This window comes from Bos indicus x Bos taurus, chromosome 16 (genome assembly GCF_003369695.1).
Source record: "Bos indicus x Bos taurus breed Angus x Brahman F1 hybrid chromosome 16, Bos_hybrid_MaternalHap_v2.0, whole genome shotgun sequence".
Classification (NCBI taxonomy): Eukaryota; Metazoa; Chordata; class Mammalia; order Artiodactyla; family Bovidae; genus Bos; species Bos indicus x Bos taurus.
Genome location: NC_040091.1, coordinates 12,181,787 through 12,206,842, shown reverse-complemented (window position 1 = coordinate 12,206,842; position 25,056 = coordinate 12,181,787). Strand labels below are relative to the sequence as shown.

The 25,056-nt window shown below is 39.1% G+C and overlaps 2 protein-coding genes across 5 annotated transcripts in view; one reads left to right on the top strand and one right to left on the bottom strand.

Annotated features, from left to right (window-relative positions):
* Positions 1–9,551, top strand: part of RO60 (Ro60, Y RNA binding protein) — a 31,493-nt gene extending 21,942 nt beyond the window's left edge. The window contains exons 7-9 of the mRNA XM_027564413.1: positions 778–891; positions 1,166–1,312; positions 3,013–9,551. Of these exons, the coding sequence (XP_027420214.1) occupies positions 778–891; positions 1,166–1,312; positions 3,013–3,165 (414 nt within the window). The 3' untranslated portion in view covers positions 3,166–9,551. The remainder of the gene's footprint in view (positions 1–777; positions 892–1,165; positions 1,313–3,012) is intronic.
* On the bottom strand, positions 262–22,510 carry GLRX2 (glutaredoxin 2). 4 transcript variants are annotated; one of them, XM_027564419.1, is made up of 5 exons: positions 21,667–21,850; positions 20,142–20,205; positions 13,115–13,291; positions 11,710–11,845; positions 262–545 (listed from the first exon to the last, which is right to left on the bottom strand). In XM_027564419.1, the coding sequence occupies exons 1-4, from the start codon at positions 21,765–21,767 to the stop codon at positions 11,714–11,716; spliced, it is 474 nt and encodes a 157-aa protein (XP_027420220.1). In that variant the 5' UTR covers positions 21,768–21,850; the 3' UTR covers positions 262–545; positions 11,710–11,713. The 4 variants fall into 4 exon arrangements, with proteins under 4 accessions (XP_027420220.1, XP_027420219.1, XP_027420221.1 ...); XM_027564418.1 differs by lacking the exon at positions 262–545 and adding an exon at positions 1,083–1,294 and having other exon boundaries at positions 21,667–21,853; XM_027564420.1 differs by lacking the exon at positions 262–545 and adding an exon at positions 11,977–12,086 and having other exon boundaries at positions 11,550–11,845; positions 21,667–21,854.
* Positions 22,511–25,056: the final 2,546 nt, after the last annotated feature.

Below are 25,056 nucleotides of genomic sequence, written 5' to 3'. Positions count from 1 at the left end.
GTGAGAACCCCTAAGGCAATTTAGGATTTTGCCATACTGAAAATATTTATCTGGTGCAAAACCAAAAAGTTGGATATGATCAAAAATTATATTTTCACTTGTTTTAAGCAAAGCTTTAAGTCATTGTATATGTATTTGAGTATACTTATATATTCCAGTATTCTTTCCTGGGAAATCCCATGGACAGAGGAGCCTGTCAGGCTACAGTCCATGGGGTTACAAAGAGTCAGATACAACTTAGCGACTGAACAACAACAAAAACATACTTATGTATACTTTAATACTTAGGTATATACGATATTGTAGGTATATTGAAAAAGCATGTCTAAAGAAAAATCAGAGTAGAACTTTTAATTTTACAAAAACATATTAAATGTTACTCATATTTTTAAAGAAATAGATAATGCTTAAAGAAATTATTAACGAATATAGATGTTAAAAGATCAAGGACTAATAATAACAGATAGGAGACTTCGGTTCTAGCCTGATTCAGTAGTGAGTAACCATCAGCGAGCTTCTTAGCTTCTCTTCTGTGGGTTTATTGCCTATTTAATAAAATAAGAAGAATAACATATACTCTATTTGCTTTAAAGGATTGTTGTTAAAACTAGTTTCTTTGTAAGAGTTTGTGAAAGTGCTTTGAAAGCTATACTGTTACTGTATAGTTTTCACACACAGTAAGTTCAGAAATAAATCATCATATTTTCTTTTAAAGATGAACTTTAAAAGACTATTTGTTTCCCCTGTAGTGAAAATTCCTACTATTGAATTTTTCAGGTTGTCACACGAACAGAGAAAGATTCTTCTATAGTTGCTTTTTCAGATGAAATGGTACCATGTCCAGTGACTACAGATATGACCTTACAACAAGTTTTACTGGCTATGAGTCAGGTAAGAAACTATTTCATGTAGTTTACTTAACATGTATTTTATAATAACTTTGTATTGATGTCATACCTGATATTAATATATGAGAACAAATTACATCTCAGTTTTTCTTACGAGCACAAAGTAAAAAATATACTTTACAAGCTTTCTGAAAGCATATACATTGGCGCTAAACAAGATGATAACGTGTAAAATAGTATTTTTAAGTATTTAATTATTTTGGACATCTCAGTATGGGAATGAGAGCATTTAAGACCACGTTTTTATTCTGAGTTAGATCCCAGCAGGTGGAACTGATTGCTCTCTTCCAATGATCTGGGCTCAAAAGACAAATACAGCTGCTGATGTCTTCATTGTATTCACTGATAACGAGACCTTTGCTGGAAGTGTCCATCCTGCTATCGCTCTGAGGGAATATCGAAAGGTAAAGCAAATTCTAATATTCATTCTCACCCCAAACAAGATTCACTTCTAAAACAGTCAATATATTTTAAAAAAAAATAATACTGAAGGTAGTTGTGTACGTTTGTAAAAGATATACGACACTAGTTCTGGACTCAACAGTACTTGAAGTGAGGAAATACTGAGTACACATATATAATTTATTTCAACCAGTTCCAGATGTACACATTTTAATATCCTTTGCAAACAGTATTTTCAGTAATAATAAAAATTTTTTTTAAATTTAACCACAAACTTTTTAATGATTCAACATCATTTCTGAGTTTTGCTAAGAACTACATAAATGTAAAGCAAAGCTATAATATAATGTGTGCTTTAAGTGTTATGAGTATTTCTGAGTTCTCATCAGTGCTCTGCAGTTGAACTTTGTGAAATGAGGGAATTGTTCTGTATCTGCACTGTCCAGTATGGAATCTGCTAGTCAGGTGAGAATGTGGAGCCTTTGAACTGTGGCAGGTGTGACTGGAAGTAGAACTAGAACTCGATGAAGAGCAGTGGCTCTCAAAGTGTGGTTTCCCTACCTGCACCTTTTCTTAGCATCACCTGGGACCTTGTTAGAAATGCATGTTCCTGGAGCCCCTGGGAGACCTGCTGAGTCAGGAACTCTGGGGATGGGACTGTGTATTAACAATCCTTTCTGGGGATTCTCATGTGTGCTTAAGACAACAAGTGAGAGAATGGAACTCAGAATCAAGAAGCCTGGGTTCTGAGTCCTGGGTCTTTCTCTTTATACTAGCTGTGGATCCAAGTGAATTATTTAACTGATACATGTCATAATAGTATATCACTGCTGTGGTATGTACCATGTTGGTTAAAAGTACTACTTACCTTCTAGGGTTGTTACAACAATTGTTATTGTTTAGTCGCTAAGTTGTGTGATTCCTTGGACTGTCGTCCTCTAGACTCCTCTGTCCATGGGATTTTCCAGGCAAGAATACTGGAGTGGGTTGCCATTTCCTTCTCCAGAGGATCTTCCCCACCAAGGGATCGAACCCTTGTCGCCTGCATTGGCAAATGGATTCTTTACCACAGAGCCACCAGGGAAGCCCTCGTTATAACAGTTAACATTAGGTCAATTGTCTAAAGAGCTCATGGTATCTGACATAGTGCACGCTCAGTGATTGTTAGTCTTTCTCAAAAACTTAAGTATTTTAGCCTTAAATCATAGCTGCAGAGAACAAGTTATTACACTGACATTATAGTTATAACATTTATATATGTCATACATACCAATGTCATAGAACAGAACTTGATAACCCCAGGAACTGTTTTCCTTATTTGTACCCATACATACTGCCCCAGTGTATGATGTGCTGGTAAAAATGTCTGATGTCTTTGAACATTCTGACAGGTTTCATGAGTACAGAATCCCTGTGCTGCTCAGGAATGTATTTTGTGTCCATAAAATGAGTAATAACATCCAGCAGAGAAGCGGGAATTTCAGGCAGGTTGTTCACATGTTTAATTTTCTGTACTTCTAAAGATCACATTCTCTTCTGAAGTCTTCTGGCCCCAGAAGACTGACAGATTTTATGGAGGAAAAACAAATTGGCTTTGTAATGAAAAACTGTGATAGAATTTAAAATGTTTTCATTTTGGAGGTTATTTGTTTTTGCTTATTAACATACTATTTTTTTTAATGTTTTTGATCTTTTCCTACAGAATATGGATATTCCAGCTAAATTGATTGTTTGTGGAATGACATCAAATGGCTTTACCATTGCAGACCCAGATGATAGAGGCATGTTGGACATGTGTGGCTTTGATACTGGAGCTCTGGATGTGATTCGAAGTTTCACACTAGATATGATTTAACCATACGCACCAGCACAACCTAAGAGGTCCACTGCCATCAGTGATCTCGCTAAAAATACACAGCTACTTGCCAGCTAATCTTAATCCACTGAAAAAAGTCAGACAGTGGTACAGTATGTGCATAATGGAAAGGTTACCTTACCAAAAAAATAAGGAAGGAACAATAAGATGAGCCCAAAGTTCTTTCTACTAAACTAGCCTTGGGGAAATAGCTTCAGAATACACTGTAGCCCCCTCTACCTAACAGAGAACTTCTTGTTGAGACACTGTAAAATAGTCCAGCAGTTCTGCTTTGGTGAATGATCACATTTGTACTTAAAAGAAGTGAGAGCCAAAAGTGTAAGTAGTCCTATATCATGTCATTTGTTTGAGAAATGCCTTGAAGTTTTCTTAAATGTTTTCACTGGTAAAGGACAGCTTTGATAATGTCCAAATACTCTGAAATGCACTGGACCATGTACTGTGATTGATTATGAAACTCCTTGTAAATTTTTGTACCAAGGGGATAAAACAACAACCAAGACATTTGCTTATGAATGAGTTTTACAAATTGCTTTTAACAGTTTTGTCCAATCACATAAATAGCAGCATTCTCAGTCAGTGAAAAGATACTCTGTTTCTGAGGGTTAATTTACATTTACAGGATTGTTTACCATTAACCAGAAACATAATGGAAACCTTTGAGAAGAAATACTAAAGTTTGTGTCAGCTGAGGAAGTCTATTTTGGTTTGTTTTGTTTGTTTATTGCTGTGAGGGGCATGACTTGATGGTTTCCTGTGGCTTATACCAACATAGCCACATGTAGGGACACATTTTTTCATAAATGAAAACATAAGATGTTTCAAGCATTTAACTTCCCCTACTCTCAATCTGAAAAATATGACAAATAAAATCTCAACTATAACCATAATCCAGTTATACCTTAAAATATTTTACCTTACTTTATCTTACTTTAAATTGTTTAATATTGTTTTAATTACTTTTAATTACTTTTTTTAGCTAACTATAAATGGGTTTTAGATATTTCTAATTGTAAACATATTGGCACCCTCCTCTCTTTGTCTACTATTCATTTGTGGCAAAATATTCTTTTTTGATAGTATAAAAAAATAAGCAAGCTAGGTCTTTCAGGTTTGAAAGGCAATTTTTGAGTGGCATATTACCACTTACCAGTCTATAGGAAATTAAATTTTTCTTATTTGTGTATATTAAACTTCCTATTCATTATACAGTGCATTATTTTCTTGAGCAAATACCCCTTCTGTGTGAGGAGCTTTAAGCGGTTGAAATGCCAATATATTTGCTCATAATTACATCATGGTTGTCTAAGATAATGTGCACATAAAACTTTAGTTTTTATGTATTGTTCTTTAAATGTATTTAAAGATTTACTGGGGAGTTTTAAAGCCTTCTCACTATGAAAAGTCAAACAATAAGTGTAAATCACAGACTTGTGTGCTTGGGGGTTAGAGATTTTATGTTAGGGGGCAGAAGGATTAAGTAATGTTAGAATTTGTATATTCTTCTGTTTGATGAGAAATTTGGGCTCTGGGAGTGACAAGAAAATGTCCCTTTCAAACTTACTTGACATGTTTATACTGGGTTTATCTGATATGTAGCCATTCCTTCAAGGCAACTGGTAGCAATTTGTAAATATTGTGATTTACCTGAAATTTTGGTCAACAAAGCTAGTGGCATCACTACCCAACACCCGCAAAATACATCGCTTCTGGTATCTTTGGTTTTTTTACCCTGTGTCAGGCATTAGATTTGAAATGGTAGCTACTTTCGATACATTAAAATATTATGCTCAGATTGAGTTTAAAGTTTAAAGAACCTAATAGAATTATGTAATCATACTTGAATTCATTACATAAACCCAAGGTTTTCTTAAATTAAAAATTATAACATGATCTAACTTTTTATTCCTAATAGAAATGTTAAGTGGAATATAATATAAATGCTTATTTACTTCGGTTAAATACTGTTTCTATATTGTATTTAGTCAGAATATTCAGGAACTAATATTAATAAATCCATCAGAGAAGTAAGATTAGCTGTGACCTTTTTGAAGTCACATAGAAAAGTCTATTAAATGTTAAGATTTGAGAAAGAAAACTACAGACCACCACACAAGGTAGCTTTATTTTCAAATCATGGAGCTTTAGAGCTGAAAATAACCTTAGAAATGTAAAAGGTAACTTTTTGACTTAGGCTAGGAACCTGAGGTCCGAGAGAGTGTGACATTGGAACCCTAGGTCTAGAAACGGCCTCCTCATTCTCATTCCAGTGTTCATTTCCCCAGAGATGGGAAGACATTTACTTACAAGAGTAAGGGATAAAATAGACTTTTATCTTTTTAGGTATTAGGAAATACTTAATGTATATACATGATTGCTTTAGGAGTAGAAAAACAGAGACATTGTGAACATGTATACTTTTGTAGTTCATAGTGACCCTCAAGCACAATTAGTATCTTAATAACCTGTGTTGCTATATAACATAGTCATATAGAAAAAATAAAAACTTTTACCTCATTATGAATAAAATATTCTCAAGTAATAAAGAAGTTTTATTTTCTGAATTACTTGTAGCATTACCGCTGATTAGGAAAATGTTGCTTTTAAAAAAACAACCCTAAGAAAAATAAACTTTATGTCCCAGAAAATACGTGAATATTTTCAGGACATAGCTGTAATTAGTAAAAACAAAAACTAATCTTATAATCCTGCCCTTTCCTTGTTAGTTGAAATTTCTAGGAGCTTCCACTTAGGAACACTGTCTTGTATTGTTTAGTTTAGTGATCATCTTATGGGAATATTGGTGAGGAAAATGCTCAATGAATGGGATGTACCATCATCTCCCTGGAGCCTCTTTCACTCTCTTACTGTGTGACTGGAGACAACCAGTTTAACCTGTGTGATTCAAGTGTGCTATCCTTAAAAAATAACATAGCTGATCCTTGGATCATAGAAGAATCAATGAATTTATATCTGTATAAAAGTCAAAATTGGGAAGAGGGCTTGCAATACAAATTAGAACTTCTTTAAAATTAAAATCTTTAATAGGGTATATATTTTGAAAAACAAAATGTTTTAGAATAACAGCTCATTAAGCTGAGTAATTTTTTAAAACACTGCTGTTCTGAATGGGAAATGTCATCATTCTCTGATAAGAGAAAGAAGTAATATATTCCAAACCTAAGATCCCATTAAAAAACAAACTCATACTCTAAATAAGAAGATGGTCTGACAAACATTTGCTTACCTTTTAAATAATAGGTAAATCTATAAATGATAGAATATCAGTTAATCAGGCTTTTTTTCTGCAAAGCAATTTACAGTTATTTGGGAAATTTAAGACAGGATTTCTGAATAAATGTGAGGATCTGACAGTTAAGTGAGAAACATCTTTAGAAGCACAATAAAGCTACATCTAAACGATAAAGGAAAATGATTGTGATCACTTATTGGACTTATTTTAATATGACTTAAAGGCACCCACACATTTCTCAATAAGGCCCTTACAGTAAGTAATCAAAAATGAAAAATTCTAGTCTTGTCTACCATAGACCTGGGTGATTTGTTAAGGCGATAAACCCCTCTAGAGAAATGTCAGATAGCTGCAATGGAAACATGCTCAAGGGAGAATTAGGAGAAAAGGTAAGTCGAGCTAGTTAATTAGGTGTACTTACTGTATGCATTTAATCTAGTATATCCCATATACCTGCTCCCTAGTCCCTTATTTGTTGAAAGATTACTTCTATACCTTTTTTTTCTTTTAAAATTCCTTTCTTCTGACATTTTGGTTTTTTGTTTTTCTACTCCTGCTCTACCTGAGTAATAAAGTGAATGACAAGAAAGTCACCTGTATTTAGGTTTGGGATACATCTTTTGCAGATTGCCTTTTGTTCCACATAGAGTTAAGGGCACATTTTTTTTCAAATTAATAACAGGCAGGTCTCCTGGAACAATAATCAAATTGATAAATTCTCTTCCCAATCAAGTTAACTTGTATACCTTTTATATAAGCTGTACGCAGAAATTTTGTGGCCTTTTGAGTAGGGTTAGTTACTCAGCCTTTGTTTGCAATTATAAGTTTACCTGGCTCTTAGAAAAAGCACTCTTTGAAAAATAAATAACTGAATACTCTCAGAAAGTAGCACATCTCAGTGCTCATATTTCCATAATTATAAAGACTACCCACAAAATCTTTGGTCTACCAAGTACTTGACTATGCTTCTATATACATGGCTTGTAATATAAAAGGTCTTATAAATAAGACTTGTATCCACATTGAACATTTTTTTACTTAGTAAGTGTTTTATTTACTTTTGAAAAATTATTATGACGTTAATTTAAAAATTAATCCTATGGTAGTATTTTTCATACAGAAAACTAATAATTAAAAAAAAGAAAACTAATAATGTAGTTAAACTTACAGTTTGAATAGAAATGATAACAAATGACACATTTTCCTAAACTCTGAAAATACCAAACTATATAGGAAATCAGTAAAAAGAAACTTAAATTTAGGAGATATGTTGCAGAATTCTATGACTGAAATTAATGTGATTATTTTCAGTGAGAATTAATTTTGTAAATATAATGAAAACATATAAAAGGTATTTCTGAGCCTAAGAAAATTTTTCCGTTTGCTTCTATTTAATTTAGTACTGCCATGTTATAGTAATTTTACAAACAGAAGTGAAAATATTCCATTTTCAAATATATTTAAGTTTTTCTGCTTTTAGAAGCTATCAGAATCTCTACATGAACAAAAGAAATAGTAAGTTAGGTACTTTTCACTTAATGAACACTTGGATTGTTAAGGGTAGTAAATGGGGTTAAAGCCTTGCTATTTTATGTATCGTTACCACATAATTGATGAACATTATATCAATACAATCATTGTATCGAAGCCTCTGTTTAAATTACTTAATAAGCTTTATTTGTAATGCAAACTGTTTAGAATCCATACACAGCCAAATCAAAGATACTATATAATTAATGAACAGTAACCAAGAAAAAATATTTTTGTTGCACTACTAAAGATGGACTGCATGTAATTTGGTATGGTGTGACTAGACATAGCTTGTAATGCATCTAAATTATATTTTCCTCCTTTTATTGTCAGCTTCTGATAATGAAGAAATTCTCCTAAGGGATGAGATATATGAAATCAGCTTTAAAAAAAATTGGCTGAGGAAGAACTGTTATAATCTAGTTATAAAATCTCCATTTTCTTTATATAAAGGCTTTGATTTCTATATTTGACCACTCAGTATTTAAACTATACAGACTAATGCCTGCATAGAATAAAATTGAAGTATATAAGAGCCTTAAAGTGAAAAAAATGAACCTTCTGACTGCCTTAAAATATGACTAGCTCTCTAACACAGGCATACATACTTTGCTTAGGGTCTGTTCATTAAGTAATGCCTTAATAGTGTCAGTATTTCTGAAGTATAGAACTTGAAGGTTCTTTTAGAGCTTTCTCTTTTACATAAAGAATGGAAATTTAACAAGTTTTAAAATCTGATTGTACATTTGTTGTTTAAGCACCCATTAACAGGATAACCTAGGACACTGATGTGTTATACATACATGACTGTTAACATCAGTAATACCTTGTGATAGTTTAAGGTTTTTTATTGTTTTGTATAACAAATTATCCAAGAAGCTGGACTCTATGTAACATGATCTCCAAGGACCAAGTTGCATATTTAAACACTCTGAGTGAAAAATAAAGTTGTACAGTTCCAAAAATGATTAATTTTTTAAGGGAATTTTTCAAGACAAAAGGCAAATATTTTCCTTCAAGCCTACCAGCAATTCATTCAAAGAAGTAAATACAGTTGTAAAACAGTTGCAATAAGAAGTATCCAGGCCAGTGATGTTTAATTACATTCACATTTTTACATTCACTTTGCCTTTTAAAGCAGGAATATTTTATAAAAATGAGAGAAAACTTTAAATTGTCAAGCTGGTGCTTCAAAGTATATAAAGTCTGATTTATAACACATTCCATTTCAAAGGAAAAGGACCCTGAAGGAGGGGCGGGGGTTTCCTAGATCAGTTGATAAACTCACTGATACTCTGTTGAGTCTTCCAAGTTATCACTGTAAATAACACATCTAACAATGTAATTCTGCTGTTTTCTGATAGAAAAATGGATGAAACACTAATGTATGAAATCTGTTTCATGACAAAATAGTTTCCACCAATACTGTGAAATCTGGACTCTCCTGTCTAGCCCTGCAAAACCCATACTGGATAGATCATTTTAGACATCGAGTGCAGGTGGGCACAATGTGAACTGTTTCTAGTCACTTGTATTATTGTAGAATTTGATAGAGGTACCAAATAAACTCTATGCACATCAAGTATTTGTCTTTTTATTTCTTGACAGAAGAATTTTAAGGTTATTATTATATGCCTTGTAAGAAGCTTCTAGGTGGCACTAGTGGTAAAGAACCTGCCTGTCAGTGCAGGTTAGACATAAGATGCAGGTTCGATGGAGGATCCCCTGGAGGAGGCGCGGCAACCCACTCCAGTATTCTTGCCTGGAGAATTCCATGGGCAGAGAAGCCTGGCAGGCCGCAGTCCATAGGGCCACAGAGTGGGACATGACTGAAGTGACTTAGCATGCATGGCTTACAAGATGTAAGGCTCCTGGCCTTACATTTTATAATCTTACAGTATTTGAATATTCAATCTTATAATAGTTGAATAAAATGAAATTAAGGTTTGATCATTAATACTGGTCTTGAAATGCCTCAATGTTTATTTAAAATATGTGCTTGAGGATTCTTTTCCAATGGGTATTAATTATAGAATCAAAACTAGATTTAATAAAAATACACATTTTTTAAAGAGTTTAAAACGATTCTTTTGTGGGAAAAAAATTATTCAAAGTTGCCTTTGGGAGGAAGGAAAGGATAAATTACGAATTTGAGATTAACATATACACACTACTATATATAAAATAGTTAACTAACAAGACCTACTGTATAGCACAGGGAACTACTAAATACTGTGAAATAACCTGTAAGGGAAAAGAATCTGAAAATATATATATACACACACATATATATGTAATAGGTATTTAATCTGTAACTGAATCACGTTGCTTTATACCTGAAACTAACACAACACTGGAAAGCAACGATACTTCAATTACAAAATTTTAAAAAATAGAAAATAAAAGTTGCCTTTGGGAAAAGGTAACACCAAAACTCAACTAGGCAAATAAAAATATTTTAAGTGCCAATTTACGGAGATTTCTCTGAATTCCCATCAAACTTTAATATTAAAATTTCTAAGATCTGAGCCATAGGAATTGAAGAGAACAAGCTACATATGAATATACCCACCAAAACTTTATAAACATTCATTCGATATTAGAGTTCTACATTTAAAGATGGCAGTGAACAGCTGTATGGAGAAGGAAAGATCACAAACTCCAGTTGACCCTTGGAACGTGGGTTTGAACTGTGTAGATTTTTTTCAGTTATAAATACTGCAGTAGTAGACAGTCTGTAACTGGATGAATCTGAGGGTGCAGAGGACTGATTCTAAATTACACTTGGATTTTCAAGGTGGTATTTGGAGCCCCAATCCCTGCCTTGTTCAGGGGTCAACTGTAAATATTTCCTCACAGATGAGCAAAACTATATTTTAAACCTGAATTAGGAAACTTGCCTTTAAAAAAAATTGTTCAAATAGTATTTTTTTTTTTAGTATTAGTAAACAAAGAAACTTAAATATATTTTAAAAATCCCGTTTTTCCCAGCAGCTTTTCAGCTTCCCAATTAAATATTTTGGCAATTCATGTCTAAGTTGATTAGTGGTAAAAGTGAGGGGGGAAAAATGGCCTGTTTTTTTTTTAAAGTTTGTCTTTCAGATATTAACATTAAAAATCAAAGACCAAAAAAAAAAGATCATACTTTTTCTTAAACAGATCACCATTTTCTTTCTAACCTATGATTCTGGAAAGAAAGTTCAGCTGCCAAAACCTAGTTTTGCCTTAGATTTATATTAAGACTTTTATCCAGCTGTAATTTACCGTGTTATGGACTGAATGTGTCTCCCCAAAATTTATGTTGAAACCCTCATTCCCAGTAACAATTATGCTTTTTTCTACTGAAAACTTATGTCCCCCCATCCAAATGTCTTTCTGTTAATCCTCCACTTGGTAACAAGTCCCTGCATAATCAGACTAAAGTTCTTGGTCGTCTGGGACTGGCATGTCACCTGGGCAGCTGCTTAGTCCCACAGGACTGTCCCTTACAGCACTCACTTCAGATGCCTGTCTGTCCAGGTTGTCACCTATTACCTGCTCCTTCAGTTTTAAATATCTTTTTTACTGAAGAACTGGCAAATAAGATGTTTCCACAGTGATTTATTGTTCATTATTTTTACAACCTTTTCATGAAGATAATTCATATATTTAAAACACCTTCAAATATTTAAAAGGCATTATCAGGCAATATCATTCTAAATATATAGTGACATATGACTAGCAAAGTTATATGCACTTACATCACTAAAGTTCTTCCCTCTTACTGTTTTTTAAATGACACTGGTGAACCAGTGGAAGCAATTTCCCTTCTTTGTGAAGCCTATGAGTGTCAGTTGCGCCTCCAATAAAAGTTCCATTGACAAATATTCGTGGTACCTGTTGGATAAACAAAAGTTTAGATAGCACCCTGGGTGTCAGAAGTATAAAGCCATTCACAGGATCCTAATACATGCTACTCTGGGTGCTTTTATGGGCAAAGCACCATATAAAAGCTCTTTGATAATTACCTATTTCAACTCTCCAACCCTTTAGATGGGGCTTCCCTGGTTAGCTCAGTGGTAAAGAATCCATCTGCCGATACAGGAGACAGGCTCAATTCCTGGGTCGGGAAGATCCCCTGGAGAAGGAAATGGCAACCCACTCCAGTATTCTTGCCTGGAAAATCCTGGCCACAGCCCATGGGCTCACAAAGAAGTCAGACAGCGTCTAAACAACCGCCTTTCAGGTGGGTACTATTTTTTAGTCTTATTCTGGAGGCAAAGGAGGCACAGGAACTTGCCCAAGATCATGAAGTAAGTGACAGAACTGGGGTTTAAACCCAGGACAAACTGACTCTCAATCCCTTTCTCCTCATCGCTTTGACATATAAAAGGCAAAATAAAGCAATTAGCAATCTCTAATGATTAATAATGTTTAAGTGGTTCTTTCTTACCATTGTTTACTAAAGGGGAAGAGTACATTATCAACTCCTTAACAGGCACATATAAATAGGAAGGAAAATGGCACATATAAACAGGAAGGAAAAATAATGTTGCCATTATTTTTCTTTTTTGTTCCTTTGGTTTTGTTTTATTTTTTTTTTTTTGCCACACCATGCAGCATGCAGGATCTTAATTCTGCCTGGCCAGGGACTGAGCCCCCTACAGTGGAAGCTCAGAGTCCTGACCACTGGACAACCATGGAATTTCCTCTATTTTTTCCATAACGCATATTATGGGAAAATCCTCAGATTTCAAGAATCTAAAAACATGGAGCCCAAAAGCACTGTTATTAGTACAGAAAATGAAGCACCCTTGATCTGCACTGTTCAAGTGAGGAAAGAAGAATTCTTTCATCTTGAAAAAGTCCCAGGAGGATGTCAACCATTTATAGACCACCACTCATTAAAAAAAAAAAAAAAACCACCACTCATGCCAACACCATCACCCCACCCATTTCACACACTCACACACACACGGTAAAAATTTTTAAAAAATAGAACTCTGTTGTTTCCTGGTCTATGAATCTGTTCCAAGATCCGCCATTTCTTTATCAGTTCAGGTTCTCAGAGTATGTCTGGCTCACTTTTCCCTACACAAGGACACAGGCCCAAGGTGACCCAGCTCACCACCCACTTGGGCAAAGCACCACGGGGAACGGACTCACGGTTCTTTCGCCAGTCATTTTGTGAAGAGCATCTTGAAACTGACTTCCATATTCAAGCATGTCCAGTTCCACCACTTTATAGTTAACATTCATGTCATGGAAAAGGTTTTTTGCCATCGTACAGTAAGAACAGGATGTCTTGGAGAAAATCACCACACAATTATTAGAAATGGTCTCCTGCAGTAAAACAAAAAGATCAATTTAACTCTAGACATTACCTCTCAGAAAGGAATCATGATACAGGAGATACATGATATAGTAGGAAGGGTATGGATTTTGGAGCCTCACAATTTAGGGCTCAGACTCAGCCTATGTCATCTAATTCTCATTTGTAGACTGAGGACAAAGGAACATTATTAGGGAAAAGGGATGTGATGGGTACAAAGTGTTGGCACAGAGTAATAACGCAGATAATCACAGCCAATTCAGAGACAGCAGACACTTCTGTGTGCCAACACGATCCTCAACACTTTACCTTCACTAGTTCACTTAAACCTCACTATAGTCCTGAGATGTGGGGAGCGAGCTCCGCCCGTGGCAAAGGTCATGAGGAAGGAGGCTTGGCATACGCAAAGGCGGGATCAAGCCTCAGGAGTCTCCCTGGAAATTCTTGAGCATCTACCCCCAAAACCAGAGTCTGCCTACTTTCTGCTTTGTGCTTTCACCTACACCTCTGACTTTACGGGGGGCTGTCCCCCACTACCTCTCTGAAAAAAGAGTTAGCTTACAGTTCCAGTTAATAATTCCTGGGTGTGACAGTGTTTAACCTACAAACTCCTTTGGAAAGCCTCTAGCCTGCCTGAATAGGTTTTTCCGGCCACATGTGATTGTTCAGAGCCTCGCAACTGTGAGAGGTAGGAGATGTTCTAAACTGTCTAAACACAGATTCCTTTGAGTAGTTAAAAGATTGATTAGAAATTGTATTGGTGAAGGGTTTTTCACTTATTGGGCCAATGTTTGCTGCTAAGTCTCCATACTCCTTACCTACTGTGTCCTTGGCAGTGTATTGACTGATATAATGGGTGTATAGAAATGTAAGTAGTAGCCTCAATGTTTGTAACCTTGGACCCTTGAGTTAATTCTTTTCTTGATTGAGCCCACCTCACCTTTGCCCTATAGGAATGCAGCTTTGTCCAATGCTTTTTTGGAGGCTGGTGCCTGACTTTGGAATAATCACCTTTAGAGAAAGATAAGTTTCTTAAAATGTTAACAGGCCTCCTGGCCAGAAGCTGATGTAATTCACCTGAACTTTTGCATATGATAAGTTTGAAAGCCTGGCTTTGATTAGGACCAGGAACTGCTGTCCTTGCATGACTCCACCCCTTCCCCCATTATCCTCTATGCACAACGTAAGGTATAAAAACTACTTTGGAAAATAAAGTGCGGGCCTTGTTCACTGAAACTTGGTCTCCCCATGTTGCTGTCTCTCCCAAATTCTGGCTGAGTCTCCATCTGGAGCGCGGAACCCACCATGCTTACTAATTATGCCTGGGCTTCTAAGATCCGACGGGGGAGGCCTCAGTGTCTCCTCTCCTTCGAGAGAACAGAAGGACACCTGCAGCCTACGTAAGTGGTGCAAACTTCTTGTCTTGAAGTTTTATTGGTCTCCCGCGTAAACCAAGCTACTCAGCCTCTTTTCTCCGCTGAATTTTCCTGCTGAGCTATCCTCATTTTATTACTCTTTATATCTTTGATAAAATATTTAAATAAATAGGTCGCCGACGCCGTCCCCGCTTCGAATACCCTGGATCAGCTGGGGCTGGTCCCCGGCACTGAGATAGGTCTTTATCATCGCCTCCACTTCATACATGATGAAACTGAGGCAGAGAGGAGGGTAAATAACTTACCCCTGGTCCTCAGTTCATAAGTGGGTGAGCTGGGATTTGAACCCTCGCAAGTCTGAGTCCACAGCCCAGGTACTTAATCTCCTGTCATACTACGTCTCGAATATTCAGAAGGTGTTCAGGAGTTAACTCCTTACTTAACTGTCTTTTAAAAAAATTTTTTTTTTTTTTTTACCATCTTAACCATTCTTTGATTTTTTTTTTTTTTTCCTGGCTGAACCACACAGCTTATGGGGTCTTAGCTCCCCAACCAGGATTGAACCCATGTCCCTGGCAGTGGAAGCCTGAAGTCCTAACCACTGGACCACTGGAGAATTCCCTTCTTTGCTTTTTTTTTTTTACATTGAAATATAACTGACTTACATTATTATATTAGTTTCAGATGTATAGCATGGTAATTTGGTATTTTTATATTTTACAAAATGATCGACCCACTTCCTTAATGTTCAATGGTGAAAAATGACGTATACATGCATGCTCAGTCGCTTCAGTTATGTCTGACTCTTTGCAAACCTTTGGACTGTAACCTGCCAGGCTGCTCTGTCCGTGGGATACTAGAGTGGGTTGCCATGCCCTTCTCCAGGGGATCTTCCTGACCCAGGGATCAAACCCATGTCTCTTACATTTCCTGCACTGGCAAGCAGGTTTTTACCACTAGTGACACCTGAAGCCCCAATGATGTATGAATTCTCTTCAAAATGTAAGGCTTTCAAGGATCCAGGTATAAACAGTAGTTTTTCCCTTCAACTTCCACTCCTTCCTTTTATATCTTTATAGTAAAAAAAACAACTGTCATCACTGTTTTGAAAAGATATTCCCCAGCATTCATTGTTCCTGGAAAAGCTACTTCCAGAGATGCTGACTCAGTGGGTTTGAGGCAGAGGTCAGAAACTATTTCTGAAAAACATTCCCGACAATTCTAACATCAGCCTGGAAGCTATATTAGCCTTGGAAGCTATCCTGCCTGCCTTTGTCACAAAGACCCCGAGGCTTCGCTGTGCATCTGTGTCACAACTTCACGGATGAGGTTTGTTGAGCTCTGTGCATGTCAATGCCCAGGTCCTTTGGGAATTTCTGAATGGACAGATCTAGCACCCAAGCATCTGCTAGGTTGTCCTAGTGCGAGTCATAAGCAGCACCTTCAAGATAAAGGTCAAAAATCAGAGAGTAGGACAAAGTGGTTCAGAAGTTACATCTACCCTCAGGGGTCAGAAGGGTTCCAAGTCAGTGTCTGTTCAGTTGTTCAGTCACTAAGTCATGTTCAACTCTTCCGACCCCATGGACTGCAGCACACCAGGTGTCCCTTTCCTTCACTATTTCCCACAGTTGGCTCAAATTCATCTCCACTGAGTTGGTGATGCCATCCAACCATCTCATCCTCTGTCATCCCCTTCTCTCCTGCCCTCAATCTTTCCCAGCATCAAGGTCTTTTCTAATGAGTCGGCTCTTCACATCAGGTGGTCAAAGTATGGGAGCTTCAGCTTCAGCATCAGCCCTTCCAATGAATATTCAGGGTTGATTTCCTTTAGGGCTGACTGGTTGGATCTCCTAGCTGTCCAAGGGACTCTCAAGAGTCTATGTGTCTGCAAATCTATTTCCATGCTTCTCTTCTGCTCACTCTCAATATTTACTACAAAAGTCTATCTCAGGGAGAGCTAGACAAGCCAGAGATGTACTACTGAATCCATTTTACATGTAAGAAAACTGAGGTTGAGGAGTTCACAGCACTGGGTGGGATTCAACCCACCCTGTCCCAAAACCAAGGCCAGTGCTCCTTCCTCACTGTGCTGCCTCAGGTTAGAGACACACTGAGACCATAAATTTAGAGAGAGAGGAGCACCCTGGTGGCTGAAACATAGTAAAGTGAAAGTCATTCAGTTGCATGTGACTCTTTGAGACCCCATGGACTGTAGCCCACCAGGCTCCACTGTCCATGGGATTCTCCAGGCAAGAATACTGGAGTGGGTAGCCATTCCCTTCTCCAAAGGATCTTCCTGACCCAGGAATTGAACCTAGGTCTCCTGCATCATAGGCAGATTCTTTACCATCTGAACCACCAGGGAAGCCCTGACAAATAGTGATGTAGAGATTCCTCGGTGATCAATGCAAAGAAATAGAGGAAAACAACAGAATGGGAAAGACTAGAGATCTCTTCAAGAAAATTAGAGATACCAAGAGAACGTTTCATGCAAAGATGGGCACAATAAAGGACAGAAATGGTATGGACCTAACAGAAGCAGAAGATATTAAGAAGAGGTGGCAAGAATACACAGAACTATACAAAAAAGATCTTCATGACCCAGATTACCACAATGGTGTGATGACTCACCTAGAGCCAGACATCCTAGAATGCAAAGTCAAGTGGGCCTTAGGAAGCATCACTACGAACAAAGCTAGTGGAGGTGATGGAATTCCAGTTGAGCTATTTCAAATCCTATAAGATGATGCTGTGAAAGTGCTGCACTCAATATGTCAGCAAATTTGGAAAACTCGGCAGTGGCCATAGGACTGGAAAAGGTCACTTTTCATTCCAATCCCAAAGAAAGGCAATGCCAAAGAATGCTCAAACTACCACACAATTGCACTCATCTCACATGCTAGCAAAGTAATGCTCAAATTCTCCAAGCCAGGCTTCAACAGTATGTGAACCGTGAACTTCCTGATGTTCAAGATGGATTTAGAAAAGTCAGAGGAACCAGATATCAAATTGCCAACATCTGTTGGATCATAGAAAAAGCAGAGATCCAGAAAAACATCAACTTCTGCTTTATTGACTCCACCAAAGCCTTTGACTGTGTGGGTCACAACAAACTGTGGAAAATTCTTCAAGAGATGGGAATACCAGACCACCTGACCTGACTCTTGAGATATCTGTATGCAGGTCAAGAAGGAACAGTTAGAACTAGACATGAAACAACAGACTGGTTCCAAATAGGAAAAGGAGTACGTCAAGGCTATATATTGTCACCCTGCTTATCTAATTTATATGCAGAGTACATCATGAGAAACACTGGGCTGGATGAAGCACAAGCTGGAATCAAGATTGTCGGGAGAAATATCAATAACCTCAGATATGCAGATGACACCACCCTTATGGCAAAAGTGTAAAAGATCTAAAGAACCTCTTGATGAAAGTGAAAGAGGAGGGTGAAAAAGTTGGCTTAAAACTCAACATTCAGAAAACGAAGATCATGGTATCTGGTCTCATCACTTCATGGCAAATAGATGGGGAAACAATGGAAACAGTGTGAGACCTTATTTTTTGGGGCTCCAAAATCACTGCAGATGGTGACTGCAGCCATGAAATTAAAAGATGCTTACTCCTCGGAAGAAAAGTTATGACTAACCTAGATAGCATATTAAAAAGCAGAGACATTACTTTGTCAACAAAGGTCCATCTAGTCAACACTATGATTTTTCCAGTAGTCATATATGGATGTGAGAGTTGGACAATAAAGAAAGCTGAGCACCGAAGAATGGATGCTTTTGAACTGTGGTGTTGGAGAAGACTCTTGAGAGTCCCTTGGACTGCAAGGAGATCTACCCAGTCTATCCTAAAGGAAATCAGTCCTAAATATTCATTGGAAGGACTGATGCTGAAGCTGAAACTCCAATACTTTGGCCAGCTGATTCAAAGAACTGACTCATTTGAAAAGACCCTGATGCTGGGAAAGATTGAAGGCTGGGAAAGGGAGAAGGGGACGACAGAGGATGAGATGGCTGGATGGCATCACCGACTCAATGGACATGAGTTTGAGCAAACTCTGGGAGTTGGTTATGGACAGGGAGGCCTGGCATGCTGCAATCCATGAAGTTGCAAAGAGTCGGACACAGCTGAGCAACTGAACTGAGAGATTGCAAACTGAGCAGAAACTCAGGATGACAGTGTCACAGTTTCTTGAACCTTCCTTCTTACATTTTCTCAACCCTGTCCTTGCTAAATATTTCATGGTTTCATATTCTTTTCGTTTGTTTGTTTTTGGCCAAATTGTGAGGCCAAATTCCATGACCAGAGGTTGAACCTATGCCCCCTGCAGTGGAAGCATGGAATCTTAACCACCAAACTGCCAGGGAAGTTCCTCATGGTTTCCTATTCTTATTTTAAAGAAGCAATCCCTCACAACAGGTCTCCAACATTATTGTTATATTCAGCAGCTGTGAGTCAATACTTTTGTAGTCAAATAAACTAAAGGCAGAAATGTTTGTGTGTAGTGGTGTTTGGTGGTGAGGAACAGAGAAATACGTATGTCCTGTAGGCTGCTGCTGCTGCTACTAAGTCACTTTCAGTCTCGTCCGACTTTGCGATCCCATAGACGGCAGCCCATCAGGCTCCCCGGTCCCTGGGATTCTCCAGGCAAGAACACTGGAGTGGGTTGCCATTTCCTTCTCCAATGCATGAAAGTGAAAAGTGAAAGGGAAGTGGCTCAGTCGTGTCCAACTCTTAGCGACACCATGGACTGCAGCCTACCAGGCTCCTCCGTCCATGGGATTTTCCAGGCAAGAGTGCTGGAGTGGGGTGCCACTGCCTTCTCCAATATCCTGTAGGCTATAAGGGTAGAAAAACATATACACAAGAGGAATTTTCTGAGGCAGATTTAACTAGGCTTTGCAGTTCAAGCAAGAGAAAGACAAGAAAACACAGCAGTGCACAGTATCCTTGAGAGGACTGGTCATAGAGTAACTACTGCAAACTAGGTTCTATGTTTTAGAAAAACAGCTTCTCGGGGCAGAAATGAACAGTATGCCTGGCTAAGGCACCCTGACTGGTAACAACAGGAAACCTGAGGTGGGGGAGACGGAAAGAGCAGTCAACCTCATAGACCCAATTTAGAGGAGCGAAGGCACTATTAAGAATAAATCTCATAGGGACTTCCCTGGCAGTTCAGTGGTTAGGATTCTGTGCTTCCACTGCAGAGGGCACACTTTCGATCCCAGGTCGGGGAACTAAAATCCCACAAGCAATTTGGCACGGCCAAAAAAAGAATAAATCTCATAAATTCTGACTAAGAAAATGATCCAGAACTTCTTTGTATCATGCATGATTTTGATAGCAGATTTAAAAATATATTAACTTAGTAATTAATTTACTAGACTATGTCAAGTTTAGATAAGCATATTAAATATGTACGACAATTCTATTTCCACCAAGGAAAGTTTTTTCCCACATGTCCCCCATCACTCACTTGGATCTGATTCACGGGAGCAGTTGCTGCATTTCCCAAAGATGATGATGTGCTGTTCCCCATCCTAAAATGAATTTTAAAGAGCAGTGCAGTTAAACATTAAGGACAATATATCAGATAAGATCCATTCAGAGCAACCCAATATGCAAATATATATCCAAACATATGAAAGAGAAAAGTTTTACTTGCTATCAGTACAAAATAGCATTGTCAAAGTATTTGTTTACTAATATCACAAAGGCCTGTGTCCTTTACTATCTAGCTTTCAGGAAAGAAAATTGAGGTTAAGGGATGAAGGTGTGGACCTAAGTAGGAGCTTAGGTGGAACAACACATCAATCAACTAAGAGAACACATCCTTTTCATCTCAGTTCCAACACTTAATTAGTATTCCCAAAGCATCTACTATTTGCATCTACTCTGGAAGCAGGAATTCTAGTAGAACTTTCCTAAGACCATATTTCCTTATGTACTAAGAGGAGGTGGAAGGTGTATTCTGAAACATCACCTTCCCTGCCAAAGAAAAGAGAAAGCTACTGGAAGGCACTTTTCTCCAATTTCAGTCAAGAAAGTAAGTTGTAAAAAAAAAAAAAAAAGTAAGTTGTTCAATACACGTTTCTCTTCTCCATTAATGAAGTAGCTACTAGCCATGCCACGTTTATGGAACACCTACTATGTGCTAAGCAGGCAAAGGGCTGAAATGCCGCAGGGATAGTATCACTGTAAAAACACCACTGAACCTCCAGGACTTGTCAAATAGTTACACTATGTGATTGGCACCTTCTGGAGGGGGTTTCTAGTTTAGCAGAGGTTAATCAAGGGGCTCCTCGAGTCTTGCAAAAGTGGCAGAAGTTAACAGATTGAGGAGTTAGGAATAACGTCCCAGACAGAGGGATGGATGTACAGATAGGCGAGCTGGTAAGACAGCCCTGACTGGCCTCGCGGGAGAAGGCAGTCTCGCAACGCAGGCCTCGGGGCCGCGGGTATTCACCGACCTCGCTCGAGCCAGAGGCGACACCGTCCTATCTCGAAGACCTGGCCATTTGGTAGAAAGCGCCACTTCCACTTCCTGTCGCAGGAGCCAGATTTAGCAAATGAGAATAAAGATCGCTCGGTTAAATTAGAATTTCAGATAAACAGCGAATAACTGTTTAGCCTACGTATGTTCCGTTCAATATCTGGAATATACTTAAACCAAACCATTATTCGCTGTTTATTTGAAATACTAATTTATTAGGGCATCTTGTATTGTATCTACTAACCGAGGAGGAGGGGAGGTTCAAGCCAGCAAGACTTAGGCTTGTGCAATCTGAAGATCACGTGGTCCCGAAATCGCCAAGAACACTTAAGGCACCTTCTCTCCTGCTCCCTTCCCGGCCTCCCGCCCTCCGAGGCGCCTCAGCGGTTCGATCGACTCGGGGCGTACCGGGCGCCCGGGAAGAAGCCGCCCCAGCCTACCGCTAGGTCCGGACCCCCGCGAGGCCGCACAGCCACGCCCAGCTCGTGCTGCTCTCAGAGCCGCTTACCCGGAGCCCGAAATTCCCGCTGGCCCCTCAAGCCGGCCGGCTGAGCTGCTCCTGACCGGGATGAGCCGAGTCCCCACCAGCGCTGCGCGGCGCCAGTACATGGTCTTAGTGCGGGGCCGCAGCGAGCAGACGGGCCAGCAACCGCGGCCCGGGAGATCCCGACCCTGCCCTCCGGCTCCGCCCTACCCGGCTGCCCACGCCCCGCCGCCACGCCCCCGCCACGCCCCCTCTCCGCCCGTGGCCCCGCCCCGCCGGCCTGCTCCTCCTCCAACCGCGGTCCCGCCCGCCTGGCTGCCACTCCTCCACAGGCGGCCCCGCCTCCACCCTCGGAATTCGCCTCTTCACTTGGTTCCGCCCCCTTCCTCCCAGCCCCGCCTCTGTCTTCCGGCCCTGACCCGCCCGCGGCCCGCTCCCTGCAGTTAGCCCCGCCTCCACCCGCCGATCCCGCCTCCTCACCCGGTTCCGCCCCCTTCTTCCCAGCCCCGCCTCTGTCTTCCGGCCCCGCCTCCGCCGTGCCCTCGAAGAGCCCGCCTCCGCCCGCCGGCCGGGCCCCCGCTAGCCGGTCACGCCCCCTCCGGGCTGCCCTTGAGGCGCCGGTCTATTCTCCGCGGCCGCCGGGTCTTTCTCCCCCTGGCAGCCCGGGTGCTAGGTCTCGGCCTGTCCCGCCCACTAGGGGGCCGCTGTCGGAGTCCCAGCTGATGCCTCACCTGCCCGTGTCCAGGGTTCATCCAGGTCCCGCCCCTATGCTTTTTCGGATCGTGAACGCTCATAAAGGCTTACAGACACGTGCAGGCACTCCTGGGCACTGTGGCCAACCTTCTGACGAAACGGAAAACAAAAACAATGAGTGTCGGACACGGAATCAAAATGCCTGGGATGTTTACATAGGGTGGTAGCGTCAGCGCAACTTCCTGTCGTACTGGTCTTTCTGTTGATGAAATCAGAGCCTAAAGATGTCATCTCAAAATTAGGCCACTGATTGAGAGCTCATATAAATCAGGAATATTGGATTTTAGAAGAAAGTGATCCAATGTAGAACGTGCATTCCAAAGAAAACAAAATTGTATTTTGAACATAAAATTAGAAAATAAAACTTAAAGAAACCCACGAGTGTTCACTCTGGCTTTGAGAGCTGTTAATGACAGGATTGTGTCATTGAGTCATGGTAATAATAGCCCTTTATGCATAGCTAGGTAAAAAAGAGGCGTGTCGTCCTTTATTACTGACATTGAAGTCTATTTAAGGTCAAAGGTCAAATAGTGTGTCTAAAATTCTAGGCAGTTGGTTAGAACACTCCAGACCTTTTTTTCATGGTTCATTCTCAATTAGCTAAATTTAAGATTCATGCTACCAAGTTTCAGAATGAGAACTTCTGTTTCTAATAGTTCTTTTCCTACTTTCAAGTGAACCACGTGTCATTACTTCATAAAAGGATGAAGATTTATTGCAAAATCAAATATCCCAAAAGGTGTAAAGCTTTCTTTATAAATCCAAAATTAACTTTAAAAATAAAGATATGTTATCTACAATGTAACGGCATATTGTCTGTGTCTGTATGTGTGTGTGTGTGTGTGTGTGTTTAATCAAACGACAGCTATTCAGGAAATTTACTATGACTGTTTTTTGTTTTGACGTAGAATTTTATGTTATGGTCTCAAATTTGTATTGTGAGGTGAAACAATTATGTCACATTTTTATTTTAATATAGTATAGATGGCCTAGATTAAGGGCACAACTATCTGCACAGATTTTTTTTTTAAGGGAGCCCCAAATGAGAGTTGTTGTTCAGTCACTCCTGTCTACTCTTTGCAACCCCATGGACTGCAGCACACCACTTCCCTGGCCTTCACTATCTCCCGGAGTTTGCCAAAATTCAAGTCCGTTGAGTTCATAATGCCATCCAACCATCTCATCCTCTGTCATCCCCTTCTCCTCCTGCCTTCAATCTTTCCCAGCATCATGGTCTTTTCTAATGAGTCAGCTCTTCAGATCAGGAGGCCAAAGTATTGGAGCTTCAGCTTCAGCATCAGTCCTTCCAATGAATATTCAGGACTGATTTCCTTTAGGATGGACTGGTTGGATCTCTTTGCAGTCCAAGGGACTCTCAAGAGTCTTCTCCAATACCACAGTTCAAAAGCATCAATTCTTTGGCCCTCAGCATTCCTTATAGTCCAAATCTCACATCCATACATGACTACTGGTAAAACCATAGCTTTGACTAGACAGACCTTTCTTGGCAAAGTAATGCCTCTGCTTTTTAATATGCTTTCTAGGTTTGTCATAGCTTTTCTTCGAAGGAGCAAGTGTCTTTTAATTTCATGGCTGTGGTGACCATCTGCAGTGATTTTGGAGCCCAAGAAATAAAGTCTGTCACTGTTTCCATTGTTTCTCCATCTATTTCCCATGAAGAGACTGGATGCCATGATCTTAGTTTTTTTAATTAATTAATTAATTTTAATTGGAGGCTAATTACTTTACAGTATTGTAGTGGTTTTTGCCATACACTGACATGAATCAGCCACAGGTGTACATGTGTACCCTATTCTGAAAACCCCTCCCACCTCTCTTCCCATCCCATCCCTCTGGGTTTTCCCAGTGCACTGGCTTTGAATGCCCTGTTTCATGCATCGAGCTTAGACTGGTCATCTATTTCACATATGGTAATATACATGTTTCAATGCTATTCTCTCAAATCATCCCACCCTTGGCTTCTCCCACAGAGTCCAAAAGGCTATTCGTTATGTCTGTGTCTCTTTTGCTGTCTCTTGTATAGGGTCATCATTACCATCTTTCTAAATTCCATATATATGTGTGTTTATATACTGTATTGGCATTTTTCTTTCTGACTTACTTCACTCTGTATAATAGGCTCTAGTTTCATCCACTTCATTAGAACTGATTCAAATGCATTCCTTTTAATAGCTGAGTAATATTCCATTGTGTATATGTATCACAACTTTCTTATCCATTCATAAGCTGATGGACATCTCAATTGCTTCCATGTCCTGGCTATTGTAAACAGTGCTGTGATGAACATTTGGGTACATGTGTCTCTTTCAATTCTGGTTTCCTCAGTGTTTATGCCCAGCAGTGGGATTGCTGGGTCATGTGGCAGTTCCATTTCCAGTTTTTTAAGCAATCTCCATACTGTTCTCCATAGTGGGTCTACTAGTTTGCACTCCCACCAACAGTGTAAGAGGGTTCCCTTTTCTCCACACCCTCTCCAGCATTTATTGTTTGTAGACTTTTTGATGGCAGCCATTCTGACCGGCATGAGATGGGTCCTCGTTGTGGTTTCAATTTGCATTTCTCTGATAATGAGTGATGTTTACCATCTTTCATGTGTTTGTTAGCCATCTGTATGTCTTCTTTGGAGAAATGTCTGTTTAG

Coding starts and splice junctions, on each gene's coding strand:
- GLRX2 (XM_027564418.1), bottom strand. CDS start 21,767: ATGTACTGGCGCCGCGCAGCGCTGGTGGGGACTCGGCTCATCCCGGTC. Junction 13,292..20,141: donor CTCCCGTGAATCAGATCCAA/GTGAGTGATGGG, acceptor GTTTTACTGCAG/GAGACCATTTCTAATAATTG. Junction 11,846..13,114: donor AAATGACTGGCGAAAGAACC/GTGAGTCCGTTC, acceptor TTTATCCAACAG/GTACCACGAATATTTGTCAA.